The sequence below is a fragment of the Callorhinchus milii genome, unplaced genomic scaffold, assembly GCF_018977255.1.
Source record: "Callorhinchus milii isolate IMCB2004 unplaced genomic scaffold, IMCB_Cmil_1.0 Scaffold8, whole genome shotgun sequence".
Taxonomy (NCBI): Eukaryota; Metazoa; Chordata; class Chondrichthyes; order Chimaeriformes; family Callorhinchidae; genus Callorhinchus; species Callorhinchus milii.
In genome coordinates this window covers 6,904,326-6,927,968 of record NW_024704749.1, presented here as the reverse complement: position 1 = coordinate 6,927,968, position 23,643 = coordinate 6,904,326, and the positions used below count along the sequence as shown (strand labels likewise).

Here is a 23,643-nt window from a genome sequence, read left to right as displayed (position 1 = left end):
ACTGGGTGAATTAAAGGTGGAATATTGCCTAGAGTGAAATAAGTTTCCTGTAGCTATAGATAATGGATATAATACAAATCAGACTTTAAGTACTGCCTTTTACTCTGGTTTACATTAACCCTGATAAGCTCATGCATTTACCAATTCCTAAATCAAACTTGTGAACACTGAAACACTAGGCAGATTATTGGAACATGCCAGATTCTGTATAACGCATTCTTTTCTGGTTGACCAGGCTACAAGTGCCTTAGATGCTGAAAGTGAGCACCTTGTGAAAGAGGCCATTGATCGGGTTATGCAAGAGAGGACTGTTTTGGTAATTGCGCACAGGCTCTCAACTGTAAGAAATGCCTCCAAGGTAAGTTTGAGAAAAGGAAAGCATTTTGGTAAAAGAGCTTGGTGTGGGCAAGGTGGGGTGGAGGAGGTAAGTGAAAGAGTTGGCTGCATTTGTGCTGCTGAGAGCCAAATCGGAAAACCTGATTTATTCTCCCTACTTCATATTGCAAGAATCGAGAATAAAAATTGCAACCAGAGTTGGTTTTATTCACTGTTAGTAAAAGGTTAGCCTCCTGATGGTGGAATATCAGTTCACACTGGTTCACTACCACATGCTGAGCTTCCTCTACCACATGCTGAGTGGAGATGGCACCCAGGAACAGGCCCCTGACTGCTCAACTAGTTCTGACTGCTAGTTGGTAGGTGACTGCAACTGAGAGGCTAAATTCTTCCTGTTGCTCCACATATCTCTTGGAAGGCACGAGAGGTGCAATGGAAGCCACAATGACTGCCCTCTCAGCTATGGATAGTAGATAATACAAGGCCAAGCGAGTTGAGAATCTTTTGGCGTTTTTTTGACAAAAAGAAGTAAATCTCAGTGTAACATTGTAAATTAACTTCACCTGAGAATCTCTCACAAAAGCAAGAACATCTTCACGCTTGGGTTTATATTCACTAATACTTAATACTTTTAAGAAGTTAGTTATGTACTGGGTTTTAACAAGGAAGGCTTCTTCTTGCATCATCAGCGGCCCATGTTCAATGGCACTCCTTTCTCTTCAACGCTGCATTAAGCAGATCCTTCAGAGCAGGCAGAGTAAAGATAAGACTACTGAACTGACAGTAACACCACCCTCTTTGCACTCAAAGAGACTCTTAGCTGGTTTACCTGAAAATTAAACCCTCTACACTGGATCCTGATGAAACAGAGTTCTTTCTTCCCTACTTACTGCTCGTCTTCCCACCCCTCCCCTCCCCTTATTTTGATAAACTGTAACGGTGAAGCAAAGTCTTTTTTGTGGTAAAAGAATTTAATCTCAAAACAGACTAAACAAACTGACACCAGTGATAGAAAGCAGATGCATTCCTCAGGATGCCCTTGGGTTAAGTCACCAGAGTGCGGCCACTTGACTTTTTAACCACAGTGAATAGATTCATTCAGGTGTTTGCAGCGGAATTCTTCAAATCGGATCAGTTCGATGTAATAATTAGAGACACCTGCTTACTTACCCTTGAGTAATTGTCAAGTCACAAGGCATCGTCAGGTTATTTTCCAACAGGTTTTCTAATCTGGTAACCGACTCTTATTAGCCAAGACTCAAATTCTCATTGTGTGTCAAAGTCCAGGCTCTGCAAAAGAATGGTCTAAATCATCCTCTCTGCATTGATCTGAGGTCTGTAAAATTACTTTTTAATGCATGTTATTATATTTAAAAAATAGGTCACTCAATCCACACCTGTTTGTGGGACACTTCTGTGCGCAATTGGCTGCCGTGTTTCGCCCCCAAAATGAACAGTCAGTTCACTTAATAATGTACTCTGTGAAGCGCTTTGAGACGTCTCAAAGATGTGATAAGACGCTGTATCAAATGCAAGGATTATTATTGTTTTATTCTTTATTCTTTATCAAGGTGATTGTTGTGGAGAAAGGAAGGATAGTGGAGTGCGGGACCCATAAAGAGCTGTTGGAGAAGGGAGGCATTTACAAGAAACTAGTCCTCCGTCAACTGACTGCAGGCTCGGCGGACTTTGGAGGCGATGACGGCAGTTTCAATCTCATAACCTCACAGAATAAGAACTGGAAGAATGCAAGTATTGATGTGGAAGACTGAAGAACTGGTTAATATTCATCCGGAAACACTGGAGAGTTTGAACCAGCCTCGATTAGCCAAAGAGGAAAGGCAATGAGCCTGTGACACAAGCCCTATTTACACCACAGCTGCATCCGCCCTTGAACACTTGCAGCTAATTTTGATCAGCTAAACATTACTGGATGGTGCAGTTATTTATGCTAAACTTAATTCAAACTTAAACATTAGAAACTCACAAGTTTCCGCTCCAATTTGTCTGAATCACATCAGTTACCCACCAGCAGGATTCATGTTAAAAGTCCTGCACGGAAATAATTTCTTGTTTTATTTCATCATTACAGAGAAAATTATTTCTGTTCCATACACTGTACTTCACAAAATGAGCAGTTCCAGATTACATTCTCTAGTAAAAGGCATTCTCCTGATGCAATAAAATGGGATTGAAGAAGGAAATACAAATCATTCTAATGGCAACAGGCTGGTGTGAAGAGCTTAATGTAAATAGGTGCTTATTTTCTACTACAAAAAGACTGTGCATGGCTCATCAGAGAAGTAAGTGGCATTCTGCGTAGGATTTGAGTTGGGATTGTGAATACGTAAAATTACCATTGTTCCTGAAACCCAAGTGTGATTTTTGATGTGAACAGTGAAATAACACTACGATTAACTACCATTAGTTACGGCACTGAAGAGGGACCTCAGTTATAAAGTCAATCTGAACTCGTGAATGCGGGTTTAAAAATTGCTTGAAAAATGATGGGTTAGAAATAGGAAAAAAAACAGCATTTGTAATCTTAAGAAAACTGTCGGGAGTTATGCCTAAAGAAATATTCAACGCATGGCTTTCATTTTCATTGGCGTGTGTGTGTGTGCATATCGAGGCCTAATCTCCAACAGTTTATAATAGTAATAGGTAACTGGAGACATTCCACTGTGAGTCATTCCAGGAAGTATATTCCAAATGGAGTTAGATTGGACGTATTAAGAGCGACATAGCCCTGGTTACCAACTCCAGTTGTGAATCGTCACATATTCATTGTTTCATCTGTTGAATGAAAAACTAATCGGGGGGGGGAATAAAGAAAAGAGTTAGTAAATCCCAAACCTGCTTTAATCTATTGCTTTTGGTTTTTCATTGCATTATTTGTTTCTCAGTCCATTGCATAAAACTGAGAAAGACTGCAGATAAATTGTACTGCATCACTCTGGAAATGGTGCTCCAGTGATGGGTAGATCATGCCAAAATTAAGTCGTTTTAATTGTATCGTCTCTGTCAACACTTCAATTGTCTCAACTAAGGTGCACTTTTTTTTAATATTGTGTTGGCCTGTTACCATTAGTCTTGTGGCAATAGGACCTGTACAAATCAAAACAGAGCTCACCTTGACTGTCAGGCATCGAACAAGATTTTAGCTATCAGAGGCTTATTTTGTCTATATGTTTAAGAGAATTTTTTATAAAAAAAGTTAAATGGTGATTATTGTGTGCAATTGTCTTAATGTGCACTTTATCCAATCAAAAGGGAAATTGTAACGTTTGTTAATTAAACTTTGGAATGGTGTTGTAAGTTTTATTTGAAATTAATATAAAAGTAACCACAGATTTGGAGTAGCAGCCAGACAGTTACTGAATGTTTCAGTTTTGCACTATTAATCCATGCCGTAAATTACCTCATCTGCCACAGAATTTAGTTGCAAGTCATTAGTTTGGTAGCAGTAGAAGTAAAGTTAAAGCTTTTCAGAAACTCGTGAATTGTGCAAAAAGTATGTTAATTAATCTGCCCTTGAGCAGGGCAGAAATTACTTGGATTTCCTAATAGATATTACCAATAGTAACACTGAAACTAAGTCTCATTCTGACTGTGTACATGCCAGTAGAGAATCACCTTTTGTAATTGATCTTTTATTGTCGCCTGTGTTCCCTTGACACACATATATATATATAAAATGTAAGGTATTTTATTCCTCTTATACTGTGCATCTGAATGTTTCTGTGGAAGCTTAGTTTTCATACATCCAGATTAAAATAAAACATTTACCAATCATCCCTGAACCTTATTTTCTGTTTACGAACCCTATTTAACCTGTTAACTAAGTCACAATTGGAGGAAAAGCGAAAAACAGATCTGCAAAAGGGAAACGCCTTGAACTTGTAGGAATTCTTCATGCAACGATCGGAATCACTAGCTTTTGGTTAACGCTTGCTTGGCTGCTTCTGGATCTTATTACGTCATGTCGCAGCTTGTTACTCAGGTAAAATTTATACCAGACCAGCCTTGTAAAAAGTATCCATTCTAGTAAAAAGCCTCACAACTAATTGTGATATTAAGACAACTGCTAACAGGTGTGGTTTATTAATTCCGGCAGTGGAGTATGTTAAAGCATTCTGTTGAGTCAGCAAATGCAGTTCAACATAACAATTTGTTTCCCATAATTAGTTTACCTTGAAACCAGCACGTTGTTAATGTGTAACAATATCTCTTGATAAATGTGGGGGATGTATATTACTAAAGGATGGTATTGATTATTTGCTTTTGTCTGGGATGAGGAATTTGTTTTTGATTGGAAAACCTGGATTTTAGGCACTTGACCTGAAATGAAAACTCAGGTCTAGTCTTCGCTCTTTCACACACGTACGTACATGAGTGCGCAAACTCTGGGACCCTACCCTGTGTGAACGGCGCTATATAAATGCAAGTTAGCTGACCAGCACATCTAAAAGTTTTTCGCGCTTCCAATTTCCTTCTAAAGGCGACTTGTGCAGGATATAGTCACCGGCCTTTCTCCAAGTCATATTGGTTGTTCTTAACATGTGTTAAGTTCGGACAGGGAGTGAGACAGGCTTTCAATTGGGGGTTGTGGGGCATTATAGCCAAGCTAGTTTCCCCACCCACCCCGCCCCGCCGCCCACCCCCCCTTATTCTCATAATAATTTGAATATCCACATGCGAGTACGTTCCAGTAAGGATTATTCGTAAAAAATCTGGAATGGGAGCTTTGCATTTTTTTCATTTTGCTCCTCTCGTTCCCTCCATTGCCTTCAGCCAACACACTCCTCTCTCCTGGAACTCTTCCAAAACTACTTGGCCTTGCCAACTTCTCTCATCTTCAAGAAAATCCTGAAAATTTATTTCTTCCACCATATCTTTGTTCAACATCTTTAAATCTCTTTCCATACCGCCACCCTCAGTTTAGCTCATGTTTTATTTAACTTTCATTTCTTTTCAAAGTCAATTTTCCACTAATCTTAAATATTTATCCACTGGCATTGGAGTTTGATTTATATTAGTAAGATGACAGAGTGAATATTGCTTGAGAACGCTCAGCCTGTGCCCCCCAGCTCTGCAAATGGAAATTCAGGGCTTTCATTGTGGTTGCATGTCATCACGTTGAGACACTGTGCATTCCAGTCCGATTCACTCATTCTGTATGATTTTTTTGGTAATAAATCTTAAAATTCATCTAATACAAATGCACAGTTTGATTAACAAATGCATAGTCACTACACTTTATGGTGAAAGATTCTGTGAAGCGCTTTGACAACACGATGAGGCTCTCTGCATCAATTGCAAGGATTGATTTTTATTTTACAATAATTGCTCAAAATAAGAGCAATAATAATAATACTTGCATTTGATATAGCACCTCATCACATTGTTGAGATGTTTCAAAGTGCTTCACAGGATATATTATAAAGTGAATTGACTATATTTTGGGATGAAACATTTTTATATGTGAAAAAAAATACAATTGCCAGGGCAGTTGTTTTATAGCTTGTAAGAAGATTTCAAGAAACTGCAGCAAACACACTAACGAGTAGTGGAGAACACGTGTAGGCAATGATCTAATGCTCGTGCATTCGTTGTTCATCTCATTCACCACAACACGCCCCAAGTGGCTTCATCTCCACACACTTTCTCTTGAAATAGAGATTAGCACGACTCAATAGAAATGGATCTTAAAAGCACTGTAAATATTCTCGTGCAAACGGGAATACACAAATACAGTGCAGCAAGAATCTAGCTTTGTGTCTGAGCCAAGTCGGTCTCTCTTGAGATTGCTGTTTAATTGAAATAGATGTTGGCCAAAAAAAATAATCCCAACACTCAATAACAATACCTGCTGTGTGGGCAGAAAGTAGTTGTAGATTTCTGAGATTCACTTAATTCACTCAAGATTCACAAAAAAAAGTGATATTATAATAATAATATTCCTTGCATTTGATATAGCGCTTTTCACGTCGGGAGGACGTCCCAAAGCGCTTCACAGAACACACTGTAAAGTGAATTGACTGTATATTTGTGGGCGAACGCGGCAGCCAATTGCGCACAGCAATGTCCCACAAACAGTCGTAGATTGAAAATGACCAATTTTATTATTGTTTTTGGTTTTGGAGGGATTATTATTAGGGCTGTGTGTGGAGTAAGGAAACTTGCCCAAGGTTTCGCCCTCTGCCTGGAATTGAACTCAGATCTCTCGCTTGCAAAGCGAGTGCTCTAACCACTGAGTTACAGGACTCCACGAGTCGCCTTTAAGTGGGATTGGTTAGAGTGGAGTGTGATCTGTTTAGTGTCTTCAGTTTGAAGTCTAGTTTTGAGTGGTGTGTGTGTGTGTGGGATGGGGGAAGAAAAGTTTTTATATTTACAAAAGCCTAAATAGCGCCCTCTAACAAGACTGCTAGGAGAAACACTATCCATTGACGATGTCATAAAACTTTATAAAAGTTGCTGGCAAAGTAACCGCAAAACTCTGGGGGTCACTTATGATGGAAACTTTACAACTTGGGGCAAGTATTTCGCCTCGAGTATCATTTAATGTAGAAGTGGTCAGTTGATTTTCAAATCTCTCCCACCCCTCTTTCTTTCTTTCTTTCTTTTCTTTCTCTCTCTCTCCTGAACAAGATTAAACGTGTAGCTTGAACATACCGAGATACTTACAATAAGTATGACAAAGATTTGGTTGAGTGTTGGTTGTGTGTTGTGGGTGGGAGTGGGTGGGGGGGAGAGAGAGAATGGGGGAAGAGTCAGGTCGTGAGATGCAAAACTTGTGCAATCCTTAAAATATATAAAATAAGGCAGTTCAGGTTTTGTTGTGTGGGTGAATAAAAGGGGGTGGGATTGAGCTGGAGGGAGGGATGTGTGTGGAACTTGATTTGTCGCTAATCTACTGAGAGGAGGGGAGAAAAGAAAAGGAAAGGTCTGATGCTGTCTCAGCTAAGCACTCCCATCAGAAAGAGCTCAATCCCAATACCTCCTGGAGATACACACACACTGGGGGTGTGTGTGTGGTGTGTGTGTGTGTGTGTGAGGTGAACATCATCAAATCTGCCTTTATTTCCCATTCCAGTTTTTAAGCCATTTGCAGATTGTAACCAACTCTCAATGAGTGGCTACATCTTTAAAGCTCCAGTTGACGTCTGCAATTAACTGGGCATTGTGTGTGTGTGTGTGTGTGTATGTGTACGATTTAAGCACTTGATTTGTTTTGCTGTGGGCAATCTTAAGAATTTTTTTTAAACCCCTCCATCACCCCTCTTTATTTCCCCCTGACCCAGTGAAAAGTCACTCTTGTTAAAATCCCACACGAGAGAGAGAGTGAGAGAGACTGTTTTTTTTAAAACGAGTGCTGGAGATAATAACATTGGGAGCATCAAAGACCAGGAATAATGCTGAACACCGTGAAGGACATTACTGTGGCTGTGAACACCAACACTTTCAGAAGTCTTCAGTGGTGTCTGGCATCGTGGAGAGGTTTTCAATTCACTTTCTTCCTTCTGTACATAGTCCCTCTCGTTTGCCCTTCTTGGGGGACAGGTTTTCAGTACAAATATCCATCGACCCTACAGACCAGCAAAGATCAATTGGCAGCTGGGTTTCTCAATCGAAGGTAAACGGATTTATTATTCATTCATTAATTAATTGATTGAGTAAGTAATGAAATTAATGAATTGAATGAATTAACTCGAGCTCTTTATTTTCCTTCCTAAAGCGGTTAGCTGGTTGCTCTAAAGCGAGGTTAATCCATATTATTAATAAGAATTCCTGCACTTGGTGCTGTGCTTCAATCACATCGTTCTCAAAGCACTTCAGGGAATATACTGTAAAGTGAATTGACTATATTTTGTAGGTGACCTCCAGCAGCCAATTGCGCACAGCAGTGTCCTTAATCCATCCCTGGTATGTGTGGGTGTGTTTACTTACAAAGGCATATTGTGAAAATTGTTGGGACAAGTGCTTTTGATATGCCTGGAAATGAAAACAGAAAAACCCGAGGGTAAAGTTGTACAGGGAATATAATATAAAAAGCAAGTTGTGATTGTGTTTTTTTTAATTAAAGAATCAGTCAGATGTCAGTTCTGTACTGTACAATGCTGGAGTGAGTGAGTATTCGTTCCCCATAATTCAGATCTCTTGAGATACCACAAAACTCCCACCAATATGCAGTCGATGAAGCGTTTAAGCAGTTTTGTTTATTTGTTTTACTTTTTTAGAAAAACTAACATTTTTTGTATTGTCTAACAAAATTAACATTCTTCCCAAGGATTTGTAACAAGTGCTTACAAATTTGGATTGTATCATATGCCCTGTCCCCTGATCTGTCTATATATAAAACGACTGTGTAAAAAAAAAACTCCCCAACTCCCTCCCCCCACTGCGTAATACGAGACTTGCCTAACTCGCCCGCTTCCATGTGTTCTGAATAAAATGCCAGCCCGCAGGATGGAAATGACTTTGGCTGGGGATCTGTGTAATGGATTCTGGTTCCATCTCGTCTCAAGCCCTTCCTCTTTGACTGTGCCTTCGGTCATCCACTTACCACCACCACCCTCCACCTCTCTTGATTCCAACACCCGGCTCGGGTTCAAACCCTTAACTCTCCAGTGATCTTTCTGATGTGAAAGGCACTGTGTAAATGCAATTAGTTGTTGTTGGTTCTGTGTGTGTGTGTGTCTGTCTCTCAATCGGCTGTTGGCTTGAGACACCCACACCTTGTTTAACAGTGACTTTGTAAAATGATTGACCTGTTCAGGAAAGTAGTGAGCTGTTGTTTTTGGGGGGTTTGGGGGGTTGGGGTTTGCGAGGGGTGGGGGGGTTCTTTTACAAGCTTTTTTGCAGAAATAAAATTAAAACTTTTTGCAACGCAGACACCAACGATGAAACTTGCAGTAATATAATTAAGCAGCCTCAGTTTATTAGTGTAACATCTAACATTGGAAACCTGCCCAAGGCCCCTGACCCCTTCTTGCTATCCTTTTTAAATGTCTCCTTCCTTTCGAGCCGAGGGGGAAGAGAAGATATCGAGGTCAACCAACCCTCCCCTCCCATCCATACTTGCAGAAATGGCCAAACTTCCTTCCTAAAGGCTTATAAGTGAGGGACAGCATAGAAATCTACAGCCAAGTATGCCTCCAGTCTGCAGCAAAACAAAAGTGGCAGCTAAACTTTATAATGCTGGCTTTGGCTTTGTGGATTGTTTGACTATCTGTTGTGGGGTTGATGTCAGTGTACTGTACTGGCAATGTTTCTCTTGATGGAGAGATGTGAGGAGGTGATGGGGGGGGGGGGGGGGGGAGTTGAACACTACTTTCCCTGGGACCAGTACACTTGAATCTTCTCTCTTTCTCACACTCACTCACGACTCTTTCTCTCAAACTCACTCATCCTCTCTCTCTCCCCCGACTCTCTTTCACAGCCCCCCACCCCCATCTCTCTCCCTCTCACACACAGTCACTGCCCCTCTCTTTTTCTCTCTCTCACCCTCTTTCTCACCCTTTCCCTTTCTCTACCACCTCTCTCTCATTCATACCAACTCACTGGACTGAGGGGATGGGATAACCATTTAATATTTTTGCCCACCTCTCTCCTCACTAAGATAAGCAAAGTCTTCCTTAACCAAGTGATAGTCAATGCTAATCACCCAGTCTTTGTTTTAAGAGTTAGTCCTTAATCAACTAAAAAAAGTCCCCTCCTCTCCCGCTTTTCCCCCCCCCAAAAAGAACATTTCAGCCAAAATGTATTTTCAACGGATTGAATTGGAGTGACTTAAACCCATTTGGTTACAATTGTAGGTTATTACTAACAGACGTGCAACATTGATTTGCTGGGTTATTATTCAGGGCCAGGATGCAGTGGAGAGTTGTATGTTCTTGATTATTTTCTTTGCCAACACTGCTGGCACATTGCTGTGGTGGAGAGCGTTGGGAGAGAAGGAGGGTGGGGGTTGGCATTTGGCAAGGGCGGGTGAAGTCCTGCAGTGCCCTTTGTAGTTCTGCCAAGTTTTTTTTGAATGAAGTCAGGCAGCGTCCCTGGCGATCTCTGGCGTGTAAGCTCTCCAACAGTACACAGGAGCGAGATGAATGGAAGGGAAAGACACACAGACAAGACAGGAGTGTGCACAGAAAGCCTATTATTTTTCATACATGGCCACACATTTATCCATTAAACTCCCAATTATAATCCATTAACCAAACACCACAGGACAAATGCGTGTTAAATGATATCACTTTGCATTTATTTTTACAGTTTCCACTAAATAAATTATAGCACACTACCATCCCGGCTGCTCTTTTGACTCAGAAACAATTACCAGCTTCATATTTCCCAGTCTCTCTGGCCCACTGTTGTTGGGTTGGCTATCAGCCATTGGGTCCGGATTCCCTCCAACTTGCTCCCACCCTCGCCTCGTTCGAGACCCATCTCAAGACGTACCTCTTTGCGTTTTCGGTTATCCTTCCCTCTCCTTCCCCCCCCCCCCCCCCCAGCCAGCAGCGTTGAACACTTCGAGAAGCTCTCCTGACATGGAAGGCGCTACGCTACGTAAATGAAAATTGTATTGAATTGTAAATCTCTAGTTTAATATACTCGAGGATTTGACCTTTTAACTGTCTTAGCTTTGGCAAGACCACCCAAGAACTGGGGTTTAATAAGGGGGGAGGAGGAGAGCTAGAAAGAAACTTGAGTGCAGTTCACTTTGACTGGCATGTTTACATTACACGTTTTACTAATAGCTTCCAAACCAGCAAATGTGGAATTGTGCCCGTCAGGAAGGCTTAACTGTTTGCTATTGATGTGAGGTGCTTTGCTGGAGCAGTGTGTGAGCAATGTTCTAGTGAGCAGCAATAATAATCCTCCCCTTGCATTTTGACACATTACCATTCAAGTCTTAAAGCACTTGACAGTATTTCATCTCCCTACCTCTCCGACCTGCTTATTCTCCAACCCACTACCTGTTGCCTCCGCTCGACTGGCTCTGGCCTCCTGTATTTTCCTTGTACCCTTTTTTCCACCATCGGTGGCGGCGCTTTCAGCTACTACGCCCCCAAACTCAGGAACACTCTCCCTCAATCCTTTGCCTTGGCCCCTCCTTCCCCAGCTGCAGGTTCTGTCTGAAGACCTTCCTCTTCGACCGTGTCTACGATCACCTCCCCCAGCTCGGCATTGTGCTCCGCCACTATGAAGAGTTCTGGGACGCTACCCTGCACGAGGGGAGCTATAACAATATTGGTTAGAGCACTCTCCTCTCAAGCTTTGAGACATCTCAAAGACTCAATAAGCAGTCATACCAAATGCAAGGATTATTAGTATTAAATCCAATTGTTGTTGACAGGTTTGCACTGTGAAGGGCAGTGACTGCCTCTCGTTCCTCAGCAAAATGTGGAGAGTGCTTTAATCTAACCTCTCCAAACCACCTTGGATTATTCTCCAGAGCAGTGATGGCCAGCCTTGTTGGTTGGCCAAACAAAAAAAAAAGTCTTCATTGAATATTTCTTGATTTATGGCTGCATCATAAATATCTCTATTCAGTAGTTACTGGAAACAAAATATTGATTTAACACAGACTCACCTCGACTAGTACTGGTTGGCCACCACTGTGATCTAGAGGTTTTGAGACGGATTTTTAACTATTTGCTTAGGGATCCTGCTAACCCTGCAAGCCAAAGCCATGACAGGTGGGGTGGTCCTAGCTGGAAAGCTTGCCAGACAGCGATATCAATGACAAGTTATGTGTTTTTAGCTGGTTCGACTCCAGCAGTTACCCCAACACACACTCTGGGCTCGCCCAAGCCTTGGCTTTTGACAACTATTATTATAACCTGGGCCTAATACTTTCCGGAATTAGGTAAACAGGATGTGTCTCTCCAGGGAGGGAGAGAGAGCGCATTCCTTTCCAATAATCTATCTCTGGAATTTCGATGTGGAGGTGGGATGCATGGAATTCTCAGCTTGTTTTGGAGACTCTTTAGCATAGTGATGGGTTTATGCATGTGTCAGACACCTGGCTGGCCGAAGAAAACGTGGGTATTCCAACCAACGGCCATGTGTGTTAAAAAGAGTCTTCTTTTCCTCCCTTGTGAATAGGAATTGGTGCCCTTACACGGTCACGAAAACCATCTCCTGCCAAGTGCAGAATGGGACCTACGTGCAGCGAGTTTACCAGAGCTGCAGGTGGCCTCTGGGCTGCCCAAGTGGCATCAGGTAAGATTACACCTGTGGCTGCCTCCTCCTCCTTTCCAGTGTTGGTTGTATCCGCTGTGTGGTATTGGGGGTGGGGGAGGCTCACTGCTCGGATTCGAAAGGGACCGGCCCGGTGGAGGGGGTGTTCTGAGCGCAGTTTCCCATGCCACGATCACTCTGTGTCACTCAATCCGTGTGCGTTTCGAGATTGATGATGCAGCGGATTGCAAAACCGGCGGTTTCAGAACTCCATGACAATTGATTTGCGTTGATTGATTTTTTTGATTGGTATTGATTGGTTTTGATTGATTGGTTGGTTTCCGATTGATTTCCGATCGATTGATGAAAACAATTGATATAAAACGTAATATGGCAAAAAACAAACCTCTGCAGTTACAGGGCGGTGTTGCGGCCGACATACCGGCTGACGTACAAAACGGTGACGGCGATGGAGTGGAGGTGCTGCGCTGGTTTCAGAGGGACGAGCTGCGAGGAAGGTGAGGAACCTGATAGTCAGTGTGGTTCAACGGCCACTTCCTTCCCCACCCGTGCACCCCCCCCCCACCCCACTCCTTCCTATTCCCCACACACACACTCACGCCCCACACAGCTGCGGAAGCTGGTTCTATCCGACCCTCCACCCACAAGGCTGTAGTTTTGCCATTTGGCTGTCGATGAACTCAAGGTCAAAAGGAATGATGCATTAAGATGATAGAGCATTAAGAGGTTTATAGAGTTGCAAGGACAATTTTGCGGCAGGAGTCAGGAAGTATTCCTTTACTCAGAGGGTAATGAACAACTGAGATGGGGTTGCCACTAAGGATGGCTGAGGCTAGGAATGCCGGAAGGCCGTAGTGGGAGGACGGTGGGATTAGGTATATTCTGTAGGGATGAGATCAAATGGGCCGAACGGACTTCTTCATTTTGAACCGATCCTGTGAAGTTTGAAGTCAAATGTGTTAGCAGACGGGAGACAGATTGACATTGAAACTGGTGTTAGTTGACCCAGAGAAGCTTTACAGCTGCTATAGACATCTGCTGAAAGCCTCTGGTCTCTCTATCTCTCTCTCTCTCTCTCTCTGTCGGTCTGTCTCTCCTCTCGTTGTGTTGTTGTGTGTGAGGGTGAGAGCTCTGTTCACTACACTGTCAACAGCTGTTTTGAAACGAGCCTTAAAAGAAAACAGCGCGACTTGTTAACTGTAACAATATTTGCTTCCTTTCCAGTTGTCTGTGTCTCGCAAAACACTTTGCATCATTCATTTTGTAACTTAAAACGCTTTAGCAGTGGTGGGGTGGCTTTTGCTGTAACTCTGCTATAATTGCCCTTCTCTACCTGTACACGTACATCACTTCTAACAGCACCCCCCACCCCCCAACATGTAAACATTGCATTATTTTCATCTCCAACCACAAGGCAGCCTTAAATAACCAGTGACCCGCCCGCTGTCTAGCGATGAGATCACTATCTGGTTCCAATTACCCAGCGTAAAATCGAGCGTGTTGTCATGTGGGCACGTTGCCTGTTAGTCGCACTACTGTGCAGAGCTTTGATCATCTCTGGGGTCGGATTGCTTGGCGATAGGATAACAATAATAATCCTTGCCTTTGATGCAGCATCTTGTCACCTTGTCGATGTCTTGCGGCGCTTCACAGGACTTTCTTTGTGTGTGTGTGTGTGTGTGTATGTGTGTAGATAGATATATATATCATACTGCTACTACTACCTACCTACTCTTACCCCTCCCTCCCTGCCTTCTGCCCCTTCTGTTCTCCAACCCCCAGCTCAGGTCCAAATCCCTCACTATCCAGTGCCTCGGGACGTCCTCTCGATGTGTAAATCTAATTTGTTGTTGTTGTGCATTTTTAGTAGATGAACGAAGGCAGCCAATTTGCGCATCGCGACGTCCCCGCAAACAGCCGTGAAAGGGAATGACCAATTTTTCTTTAAATTAGGGGAATGGGAGGAGGGGAAATAATAATGAATAATAATCCTTGCATTTGATATAGCGCTTTTCACATGTTCTCGATGTTTCAAAGCGCTTCACAGAATATACTGTAAAGTGAATTGACTCTGTATATTTGTGGGTGCAATGCGGCAGCCAATTGCACAAAGCAGTGTCCACAAACAGTTGTGGATTCAGTGACCAAATTAGTAATTTTTAAAAAAAAAAATTTGAGGGATCAAATCTTGGGATTGTCAGCCAAGACACGGGGAGGGAAGAGAGAGGAAGAAAGAGAGAGAGAGAAAAACTCCTTGTGTCCGGCAACGATGTCATACCCAGTGGATGATGTTGTTTCAACATTGGTGGGGGAGAGAGAGAGAACTTGCCAAAACATCGGAGCCTGTGTCAGCGGCTTCAGTTTGGTCGCTGAGCGGTTCTGTTAGCACAACACCGGTGTTTTTATCCTCGGAACAAAAATTGTTTGCAGAGTGTTAGTTCAGTACATTGGGGAAGTCTTGTGGGGAGAGGGGGAGGGAATCGAGCCAACTTTAACTAAGTACCAAGCACTAAGCAGCGAACTTTTACTCTGCGCTGGTCACCTCCGCCTTTCACCACTGCCTTAATGGCTGAGCTGTGAGGTTGGTGAGCAGCCAGCGAGCTGAAAGCTTGGGAATTAGACATTTTGCAGAGCTGGATTCCCGAGGCGATTAAAGACAGAGCTGGACTGGAGCCAGCCCTCTAAGCCTGGATATCTGCCCAACTTTTTACACGCTGACTGTTACCTCAATGCTATTATTGTTATCATCATCATTATTATTAACATTCCGCCTTATATAACCCGTAGCATATTGGGTAGAGGCAAGTTTCTTTACTCTACTTACCTAGTGGTTGTTAGTCGATTCGCGGAATTGTTTCCATGGGTAATAATCTCCAAAAAAAATAAATTGTTCATTCAATCCACGACTATTTGTGGGTCACTGCTGTGCGCGATTGACTGCCATATCTCGCCCACAAAATACACACAAATACATATAAAAGAATAAGATTAGGGTTAGGGTTATATATAAGATTGGAGGAATATTTAGTTGGGAAATGGTGCGTGCAAACCCACTCACTCAGTTCGATCTGCAGACTGATAGTGAATGTAAACTCTTGACTGGCAAGTCTTTCGAGCCCCTTATTAAACAAGCTGGGCAGTGTTCGAGAATAGGAGAGATTAGGGGAGTCGTGACCATTTCTACTCTATGATGGCCAAGGATAGATTACGCAAAGCGAACCTTTGACTGACTGTAAGTCAACCACAGTCTGTCTGAGATTTTATCTTTAAAATCGCTCGTTTTATTTTAATGAGCATCACCCACCGACTCGTTCCAGTCTAATAAAACAAGACGAGGGAATGAAAAGGAACTTTTTCTCTCAGTGTCCCTGGCCAACCTTTTCTTCCCCATTCCCTTCCTCCCCCGTAAAATAGCCCATTCATTTCATTTGGACTCTCATTCACTTGAACTTTGCTGTGCGCAAGTTGGCTTCCGAGTTTGCCTAGCAAATGCACAGTCACTACACTTTGCAGTGAATCCTGTGAAGTGCTTTGTGACATCCTCCTGACGTGAAAGGCATTGAATCAAACCCAAGGATTATTTTTTCACCATCTTCCCGTTTGTCGGTCGACACTGACATAATTTCCTGTGATCGCCATGTGCGGGAAACACCACCGATGTCACTACTTCTTTTACTCTTTTGTGCACACTACGCAGACACACATACACACACACACATGCGCGCACACATACCCAACCAACAAGATTTAATGTACAGTGAACAGACAGGTCAATGCAGGTGAAAATTAACTTTTTAGGAAGTTTATTGTAGCTTCTGATCTCTTTACAAAAAAAACTTTCACCGTTTTAATGCCCACATTGGATGTAACCTCTCTTGTAACTAATTGCCTCGCTGTGCCACATACTGTAGTTCATCTTTCATTTAATTCCCTTTTTGCTTTTCTCGTTCTCTGTCCCTCAAAGTTTTTCTTTGACAGAGAAAAGGAGAGCAATCCATCATTCTCTAAATCGGTCTTAATGTTTAAGCAAATAAACTGCGTTTAGAAGCAAATGCCCACAGATGGAGGGAGAGGAGAGTAACGAAATGAGTGGTTTAAGACTCTCTTCGGATGTCACATTTTATCGTTCAGCGATGTCTCGGAGTAAATTACTTTGAAGTGCGGTGACTTGTCCTGAAGGCGGAGGACAGTGGGTGGGGTTGGTTTTGGATGGGTTTCCACTGTTATATAGGACGAATGGATTGCTGCAACTGGGCAGTCGGAAATGATTTGTGTAATTGCATTAAGTCTCTGTTTGCGTTTCGAATTAATACCTCGGCATGGCAGGCTAACGAACCCTCCTGCGGTTGTGGAAAATGGTGGGAGTTCACTGTGAAAGGAGAAGGACGAACAGAGCGTCAGAATGAAAGAGAGAAAGAGAGAGAGAGAGAATGAACGAACAAGAAAGTAAGAGAGAGTGAATGAACGAAAGAGAGAGAGAGAACCTGGAATATGCAGAGGCAGATGCTGAAATTTAAAACACTGGTGCTTTATCTGATGTCCTAAGGGTGAGTGCTCTCTGTGGTGGCTAGTTTGCTTGTCCTCGCACTGTTTATTTCTGTAAGGACGGACACACGTACAGTAACTTCATTTAGCTGGCTGGACGCTCACCAACTTACACACAATTGCATATTTTCCTTCCCAGTGTTTTCTTCCTTATGGATGTTGGCATTGTCAAAGTTTGCACATACATTTTACTGCCAAGGAATATTTTTGGAAGAGGAAACAAGTTTCTCTTCCTTCCCCACCTCCCTCCCCCCCCCCCCCACCCACCCCTCCGCGGGTTAAGTGAAGGCACTTCCTGTGAGAGCAGCTGTCCACAAGTTTAGGTTGTGCTGAGTTTCTCTATCTCAGCTGGGGGCAGCCATTGGGGTTACATATTTTTTAAAAAAAGGGACACTGCTGTGCGCAATTGGCTGCCGCGTTTCGCCCACAAAATACAGTCAAGCCATTTTACAGTGTATTCTGTGAAGCGCTTTGAGACGTCTCAACGAAGTAATAAGGTGCTATATCAAATGCAACGATCAGCATCATTATTATTCTTGTTGTTGTTGCGATGACGATGTAACATGGACCTGGAAAGGACCGGAGCATTAACGCAAATCCCTCGTGGGGTCTTTGATTTGCCTGTTGAGGCCGGCTGGCTACAAATGAGATCATTACTGGATTGATAACTAACGGGTGGAAGGATTTAATTATCTGTTTGAAATCCCTGTTTTTTGCGGGCCACTTGTCTCCGTTGGGTGGGATGAGGGGGGTGGGCGCTGGAGCGATGTGTGTGAGTGTGTAGCCTCTTGTTCGGGATCACTGAAGGGTGAACACAGCCTTTGGAGACTCTGAATCTCATTGACAGAGCTTTGTACAGGGTGGGATAGGGAAGGGGTGAGCCTCTGACTGCTATGGGAAAGACTGAGGGAGGATGGGGAGGAGAGAGGGTGGGGGGGGATATCGGTGGAGGGAGTGACTTGATCCAACCATTTTAATACAAGTCAAACAAAGACGAAACCTAACACAAGTTCAATTGTCGTACTTAGAAGAAAGTACAGAATTTACCAAGTATGAGAAGGGTGATTTAGTAATAATAATAGTCCTTGGATTTGATATAGAGCCTTATCTCATCATCAAGACGTCTCAAAGCGCTTAATATAATATACTGTTAAGTGAATTGATTGTGTATTTTGTGGGTGAAACGAGGCAGCCAATTGTGCACAGCAGCGTCCCACAAACAGTTACAGATTGAGTGACCAAGTTATTATTATTTTTTCTTTGAAAGAATTATTACCCTTAGAAAGCAATCTTCCAATCGATTAACAAACGGGTTCCTACTTACTGCTAGGTAAAAAAGGGCGTGTGGAGTAAGGAAACTTGCCTAAGGTTTCACCCCACCTTGGAATCAAACCCAGGTCCTCTTGCTTGCGAGGCGAACGCTCTAATCAGTATGCCACAGGACTCCTGTAGTTAAGTATTTGGTTGTGGTGTTGCCTTTGGTTTGCTTTGCCAGTGGTTAGGAACAATATAAGATACATATTCACTAGCAAATGGGTCCTGAGCTTAATCCACATGGATATCTCTGCTTGTGGCCACATGAAAAGAGGGAGGTGAGAGAGGAAGCTTCTACCCCCCATTAGCCTTCGGCTCATTCCCTAAAGGAGAAAGGACACAGGCTCTATTTTATCGCCAGTTACTCTCTTTCTTCCAAATCGCTGAGCTTTGCCCTGCTTTGTTCTTGCTCTGAAAATATCAGTCTCTCAGCTCTGGCTTCCGCTCCCTCCCTCGCTCTCTTTCACTATGCGCTGCTCTCCGTTATGCTTTTCTCTCCTCAATGGGCTAATAAATGAGGTGGGCTAATGGCCCTGATCTATGGCTTCTTATTATATATGCACAATATAAATATATTGTGAGAGCAACCTGTATTAAACAACAATCCGCACATCCTAGAGGGTGGCGTTCTCTCAACAACTGCAATCATGTCTTCAACTCGTCTCAAAATGCTTCACAGAATATACTGTAAAGTGAATTAATTGACTGTATATTTTGGGGGAGAAACACACATGTTTCTTTGTAAATGAGGTGATTGTGGGATGAGCTGGCTTTTGTGCCAAACTTCAGGTGGGGGCGGGAGGGAGATTTCACTGCCAAACTTGTCCAACTGAGAACGGTTTTGAGTTGGACATTTTGGCGATGTGTTAATTATCACATTTGGGCTCTAATTTGCTGCATTAATAATTAGCGTTACGCTCAGCGACATCTCTGCAAACAGCTGTGGAGACAGTGACATATTCAGTTCAATTAGCTGTGTAACATGTTTATGACCAGGAAATCCTTTAACAAAGGCTCTGCGGAAAAGTTTGCTATTTTTAGTAATCGTCATAACTTCTCCGAAACGTCTCTTCTGTTCAGATTCCAGGCCAACATTCCCCCCCCCACCCCACTCCCAGATTAAAAACAGGTCATTCACTTCTCGGTTGTTTGTGGATAAGCGTTGCTGTGCGCAAATCAGCTACTGTGTTCACCTACAAATTCACCTACAGTTACTACACTTCACAGTAAAATCCTGTGAAGGGTTTTGAGACGTTCTTGACATGATTGGCATTGTATCCAATGCGAAGATTGTTATATTAGTATATTATCCTCCACGTACGACTGAATTTTTTTAATTTGAGGGAGGGAGAGGGGGTGAAATTTGCGGCATTTGGTTAAGTGTTCCTCGTGGTAGATTGTGAAAACGCTGCCCGTTCCATTCCAGCCACAAAAAGGCCTTTGAGTCTTCGGTTAATGGCTCCACAAACTGTGTGTCTATTGTAATGATGCGGGAGGCTCTTTCAGCACAGTCTGTGTGTCTCTGCAAAGTCCCTGTGAAGCCAGAGGAACTTTTGTTAGCGTGAAATGATGCTGGTCGCCACCTGAGCCATTTGACGATTGATCCCAGTGTGTTTACTGCAAGTGCGACAGCTTTAAGAGTCTTTGAGTTTAGTTAGGAACTCTTTCAGTAGAACAGGGATTATTTAAGTTAAGAGCAAACACTCGACAGAATGTGTCTGCAACAGATAACAGAATCCAGGCTGTCAGATGGTAACTTCTCTTTGCATCCATGTGGAGTCCTATAGCTTAGTGGTTAAAGCGCTTGCCTCGCAAGCGAGAGGACCCGGGTTTGATTCCTGGGCAGGGTGAAACCTTAGGCAAGTTTCCTTACTCCACAAGCCATCCCAGACCTCAGAGCTGCCAAACTCACCCCCTTACGAACAGATGGACGCTGTGTGCGCTCTCAACGGCAAATCGCCTGGGCTGTGATTCAAGTCGTTCCGGGCACTGCATTAAACACGAGGACTTGTCTTTATTACAAATCCAGCTGTGCTTTTCTTTCATGTGAGTTTCTGCTCGTCTGTCTATAACCATAATTTTGTTTTGCTCTGCTGTGCAAAAGCAGAAAGCCTGAATCAGAGTTATGCATAAATCCATCCCCCTTTAGAAAATAACGCACCGTCTCCAAAGACATAGCTTTATTTGAAAGTTTCAATAAATGATAACAGTAGCTGAAGTTTTTTTGAGAGAGATTGAGTTGGCTGACAAAGAATGTTTACAGATGTTACTGCATCACACTTTTTTTTTGTTGGATCAAGACGGAATCCAGAGAGCACAACAATAGCTGGCCCAAGACCAGTGAAGGACGCTTTCTTTCTTTGTGTGTGTGTGTGTGTGTGTCATTCTGTGTTGTGGCTGCGTGGTTTTTGGGGTCAGGGAGTGTCTGACACACACGGAAATCCATCACATGGAGTCCTGTAGCTCAGTGGTTAGAGCACTCGCTTTGCAAGCGAGAGACCTGAGTTCAATTCCAGGCAGAGGGCGAAGCCTTGGGCAAGTTTCCTTACTCCACACACAGCCCTAATAATAATCCCTCCAAAACAAAATACAATAATAAATTGGTCATTTTCAATCTACGACTGTTTGTGGGACGCTGCTGTGCGCAATTGGCTGCCGCGTTCGCCCACAAATATACAGTCAATTCACTGTACAGTATATTCTGTGAAGTGCTTTGGGACGTCTAGAAGACGTGAAAAGCGCTATATCAAATACAAGGATTATTATTATTATTATTATCACCGTGCTTAAGAGACTCCAAACCAAGCTGAGAGTTCCACGCATCCCACCTACACATGGGAATCCTACTGATAGTTTGTTGGAATGGAATGCGCACTCTCTCTGGAGGGACATTTCCTCCTCATCTAATTCTGGAAAGTATTAGACGCAGGTTGGCAAAAGCAAAGGTTTGCAGGTGTCCCAGAATGTGCGTTGGGGTAACTGTTGGTGTGTGTGTTGTGTGTGTGTGAGCAAACGTATANTTTTTTTAAGAATTCAATTTGCAGCTGTCATTGATAATTTGTTCGTCAGATATCCGTAGGGTTAGATAGCGCCCAGTAAGATGGCGGCGATACGAGTGGAGAGTGGCGTGAGCGGCGTAACCGAAGCTGCCCTCCTCGCCATCGCCAGCTCAAGGCTTTGTTACTCAGCTATTTTGGGTCTTTTGTGCGATCGGCATAGTTTAAAATAACATTAACTATAGTAATGACCCTTGTGTTTTGATATAATAATAATAGTAATAATCGTTGCATTTGATATAGCGCCTCATCACATCAATGGGACGACTCAAAGCGCTTCACAGGATGTACTGCAAAGTGGATTGACTGTATATTTTGTGGGCAAAAACAGTTAGCGGCAGCCGATTGAGCCCAGCAGCGTCCCACAAACAAATCGTGGATTGAGTGACCAAATTGTTCTGGTTGTTGGCCAAAGCAGGACGCGATCAAGGGGAACAGACTATTTCCTTTGGAAAATCTTTGCCTTTTGGTCTTTTAAAAGTTAAAGTTTCTGCAGATCTGCACTCTTTTTTAAGAGGTGTGTGTGTGTGTGTGTGTTTGTGTGTGTGTGTGCGCTTGCGGCAGCGGTTGGATTATAATGTACAAAGGTCTGTCTTTCTATCCAGCATTGCAGACGAGCTCTGGATTCCTCACAAGGCTACGTGGTGTACAGACAGCTGGCACGAGGTGGCTGGGTCTTCTGTTCCCAGCAAGAATTGAATCTGTTGTTGGGTTTCAATTGAAAACTGAGAGCGCAGCCTTTCAGTCTTGTGCACTTGTGCAGGAGTGTTGCGTGGGACTGTGGAGTCCTGGAGCGGATTGGTTAGAGCACTTGCCGAGCTAGTGAGAGGACCCGGGATCGATTTCCGGACAGGGCAAAACATTAGGCAAGTTTCCTTACTCCGCAAGCTTCTGTTTACCCAGCAGTAAGTAGGAACCTGGTTGTTAGTCAATTGGCGGATCGCTTTTTCGGGCGTAATAATTCCTAATAATTTGGTCACTCAACCCGTGACTGTTTGTGGACACTGCTGCGCGCAATTGGCTAGAAGAAAGGAATATTTAGCTGAGAAATGGTGTGTGCAAACCCACTCACTCAGTTTGATCCACAGACTGATAATGGGCGTAAACTCTTGACTTGCAATGCTTTCGAACCCCTGGGGTGTCTGCTTTAGGCAAACAAGCTGGGCAGTGTTCAAGAACAGGAGAGATTAAGGGAGTCGTGACCATTTCTACTTCATGATGGCCAAGGATAGATTACACAAAGCAAACCTTAAACTGTGGTTGATTTGCTGTCAGTCAGTCACTCACTCGGTCACTTAGTCAGAGAGTCAATGCCGTGACCACCTTTGACTATTCTCTAACCCCCTGGGCAGTTGTGTTCCACTCCCCAACGTTACAGCACAGAAAGAGGCTAACTTTCTCCCCCCGAGTAAAATCAATCGTTCGTATCCTGGCTGTTTGATTGCTTATGTACAATTGGCTGTCACATTTGCCTACCAATATATAGTCACTCCATTTCACAGTAAATCCTGTGAAGCACTTTGAGACATCCTTCTGACATGATAAAACGCTAACGCAAGGATTGTTGTTATTATTATTATTATTATTCGGCCCATTGTGCCTGTGGGACAGTGCTCACTGTGAGAACCATCCGTTTTGTGCCCTGCCTTTACCCCACTGCTCCCACTTCCCTCCCCACTCTTTCCACACCCTTTTATATTTTATACATGGAAATATTTGTCTAATTCCCGTTGTAAAAGCTGCTCTGTCAGGCATTCTTCAACCTGCACGAGGGGGTGCGTGTAACAAATTCTACCAACTTCTTCTCCCTTTGAGTTTCTTTAAACATTTTTATCACAGACACACAACACGCGCACACAGACTGCCCACACACTGTTTCCACATGTGCACGCACACACACACACACACACGCACAGAGGAGTAATCAGTAAACCTCATTCACTTAGACCCACAACTGCTTGAATCTGTACCTCATATAGATCAAAACACCGAAGTTGTGTGTGTGTGTGAGAGGGCATTTTAAAAAAAATAAGACTTTACAATGGCCATAGAGAATGGAAGTGGCTGAGTCTCTGGGGAGGTTGAATCGACATCAAGTGACCAGTGTTGGAGTCATTACTCGTGTCTTGACAGAGTGAATGGCCCACGTCCTCTGAGGAACAATAGCCGGCTTTGAGCGCCAGTGCTC

General features: G+C 43.2%; 2 protein-coding genes across 4 annotated transcripts in view; both read left to right on the top strand.

Moving 5' to 3' along the window:
* Positions 1-4,131, top strand: part of LOC103184342 (ABC transporter B family member 1) — a 40,219-nt gene extending 36,088 nt beyond the window's left edge. The window contains exons 19-20 of the mRNA XM_007902281.2: positions 236-358; positions 1,908-4,131. Of these exons, the coding sequence (XP_007900472.1) occupies positions 236-358; positions 1,908-2,108 (324 nt within the window). The 3' untranslated portion in view covers positions 2,109-4,131. The remainder of the gene's footprint in view (positions 1-235; positions 359-1,907) is intronic.
* A 3,053-nt stretch (positions 4,132-7,184) lies between these two features.
* emid1 (EMI domain containing 1) overlaps positions 7,185-23,643 on the top strand; it is a 48,769-nt gene continuing 32,310 nt past the window's right edge. For all 3 annotated transcript variants that reach the window (XM_007902285.2, XM_007902282.2, XM_007902284.2), the window contains exons 1-3: positions 7,185-7,972; positions 12,445-12,561; positions 12,934-13,037. In XM_007902285.2, the coding sequence (XP_007900476.2) occupies positions 7,752-7,972; positions 12,445-12,561; positions 12,934-13,037 (442 nt within the window). In that variant the 5' untranslated portion in view covers positions 7,185-7,751. The remainder of the gene's footprint in view (positions 7,973-12,444; positions 12,562-12,933; positions 13,038-23,643) is intronic.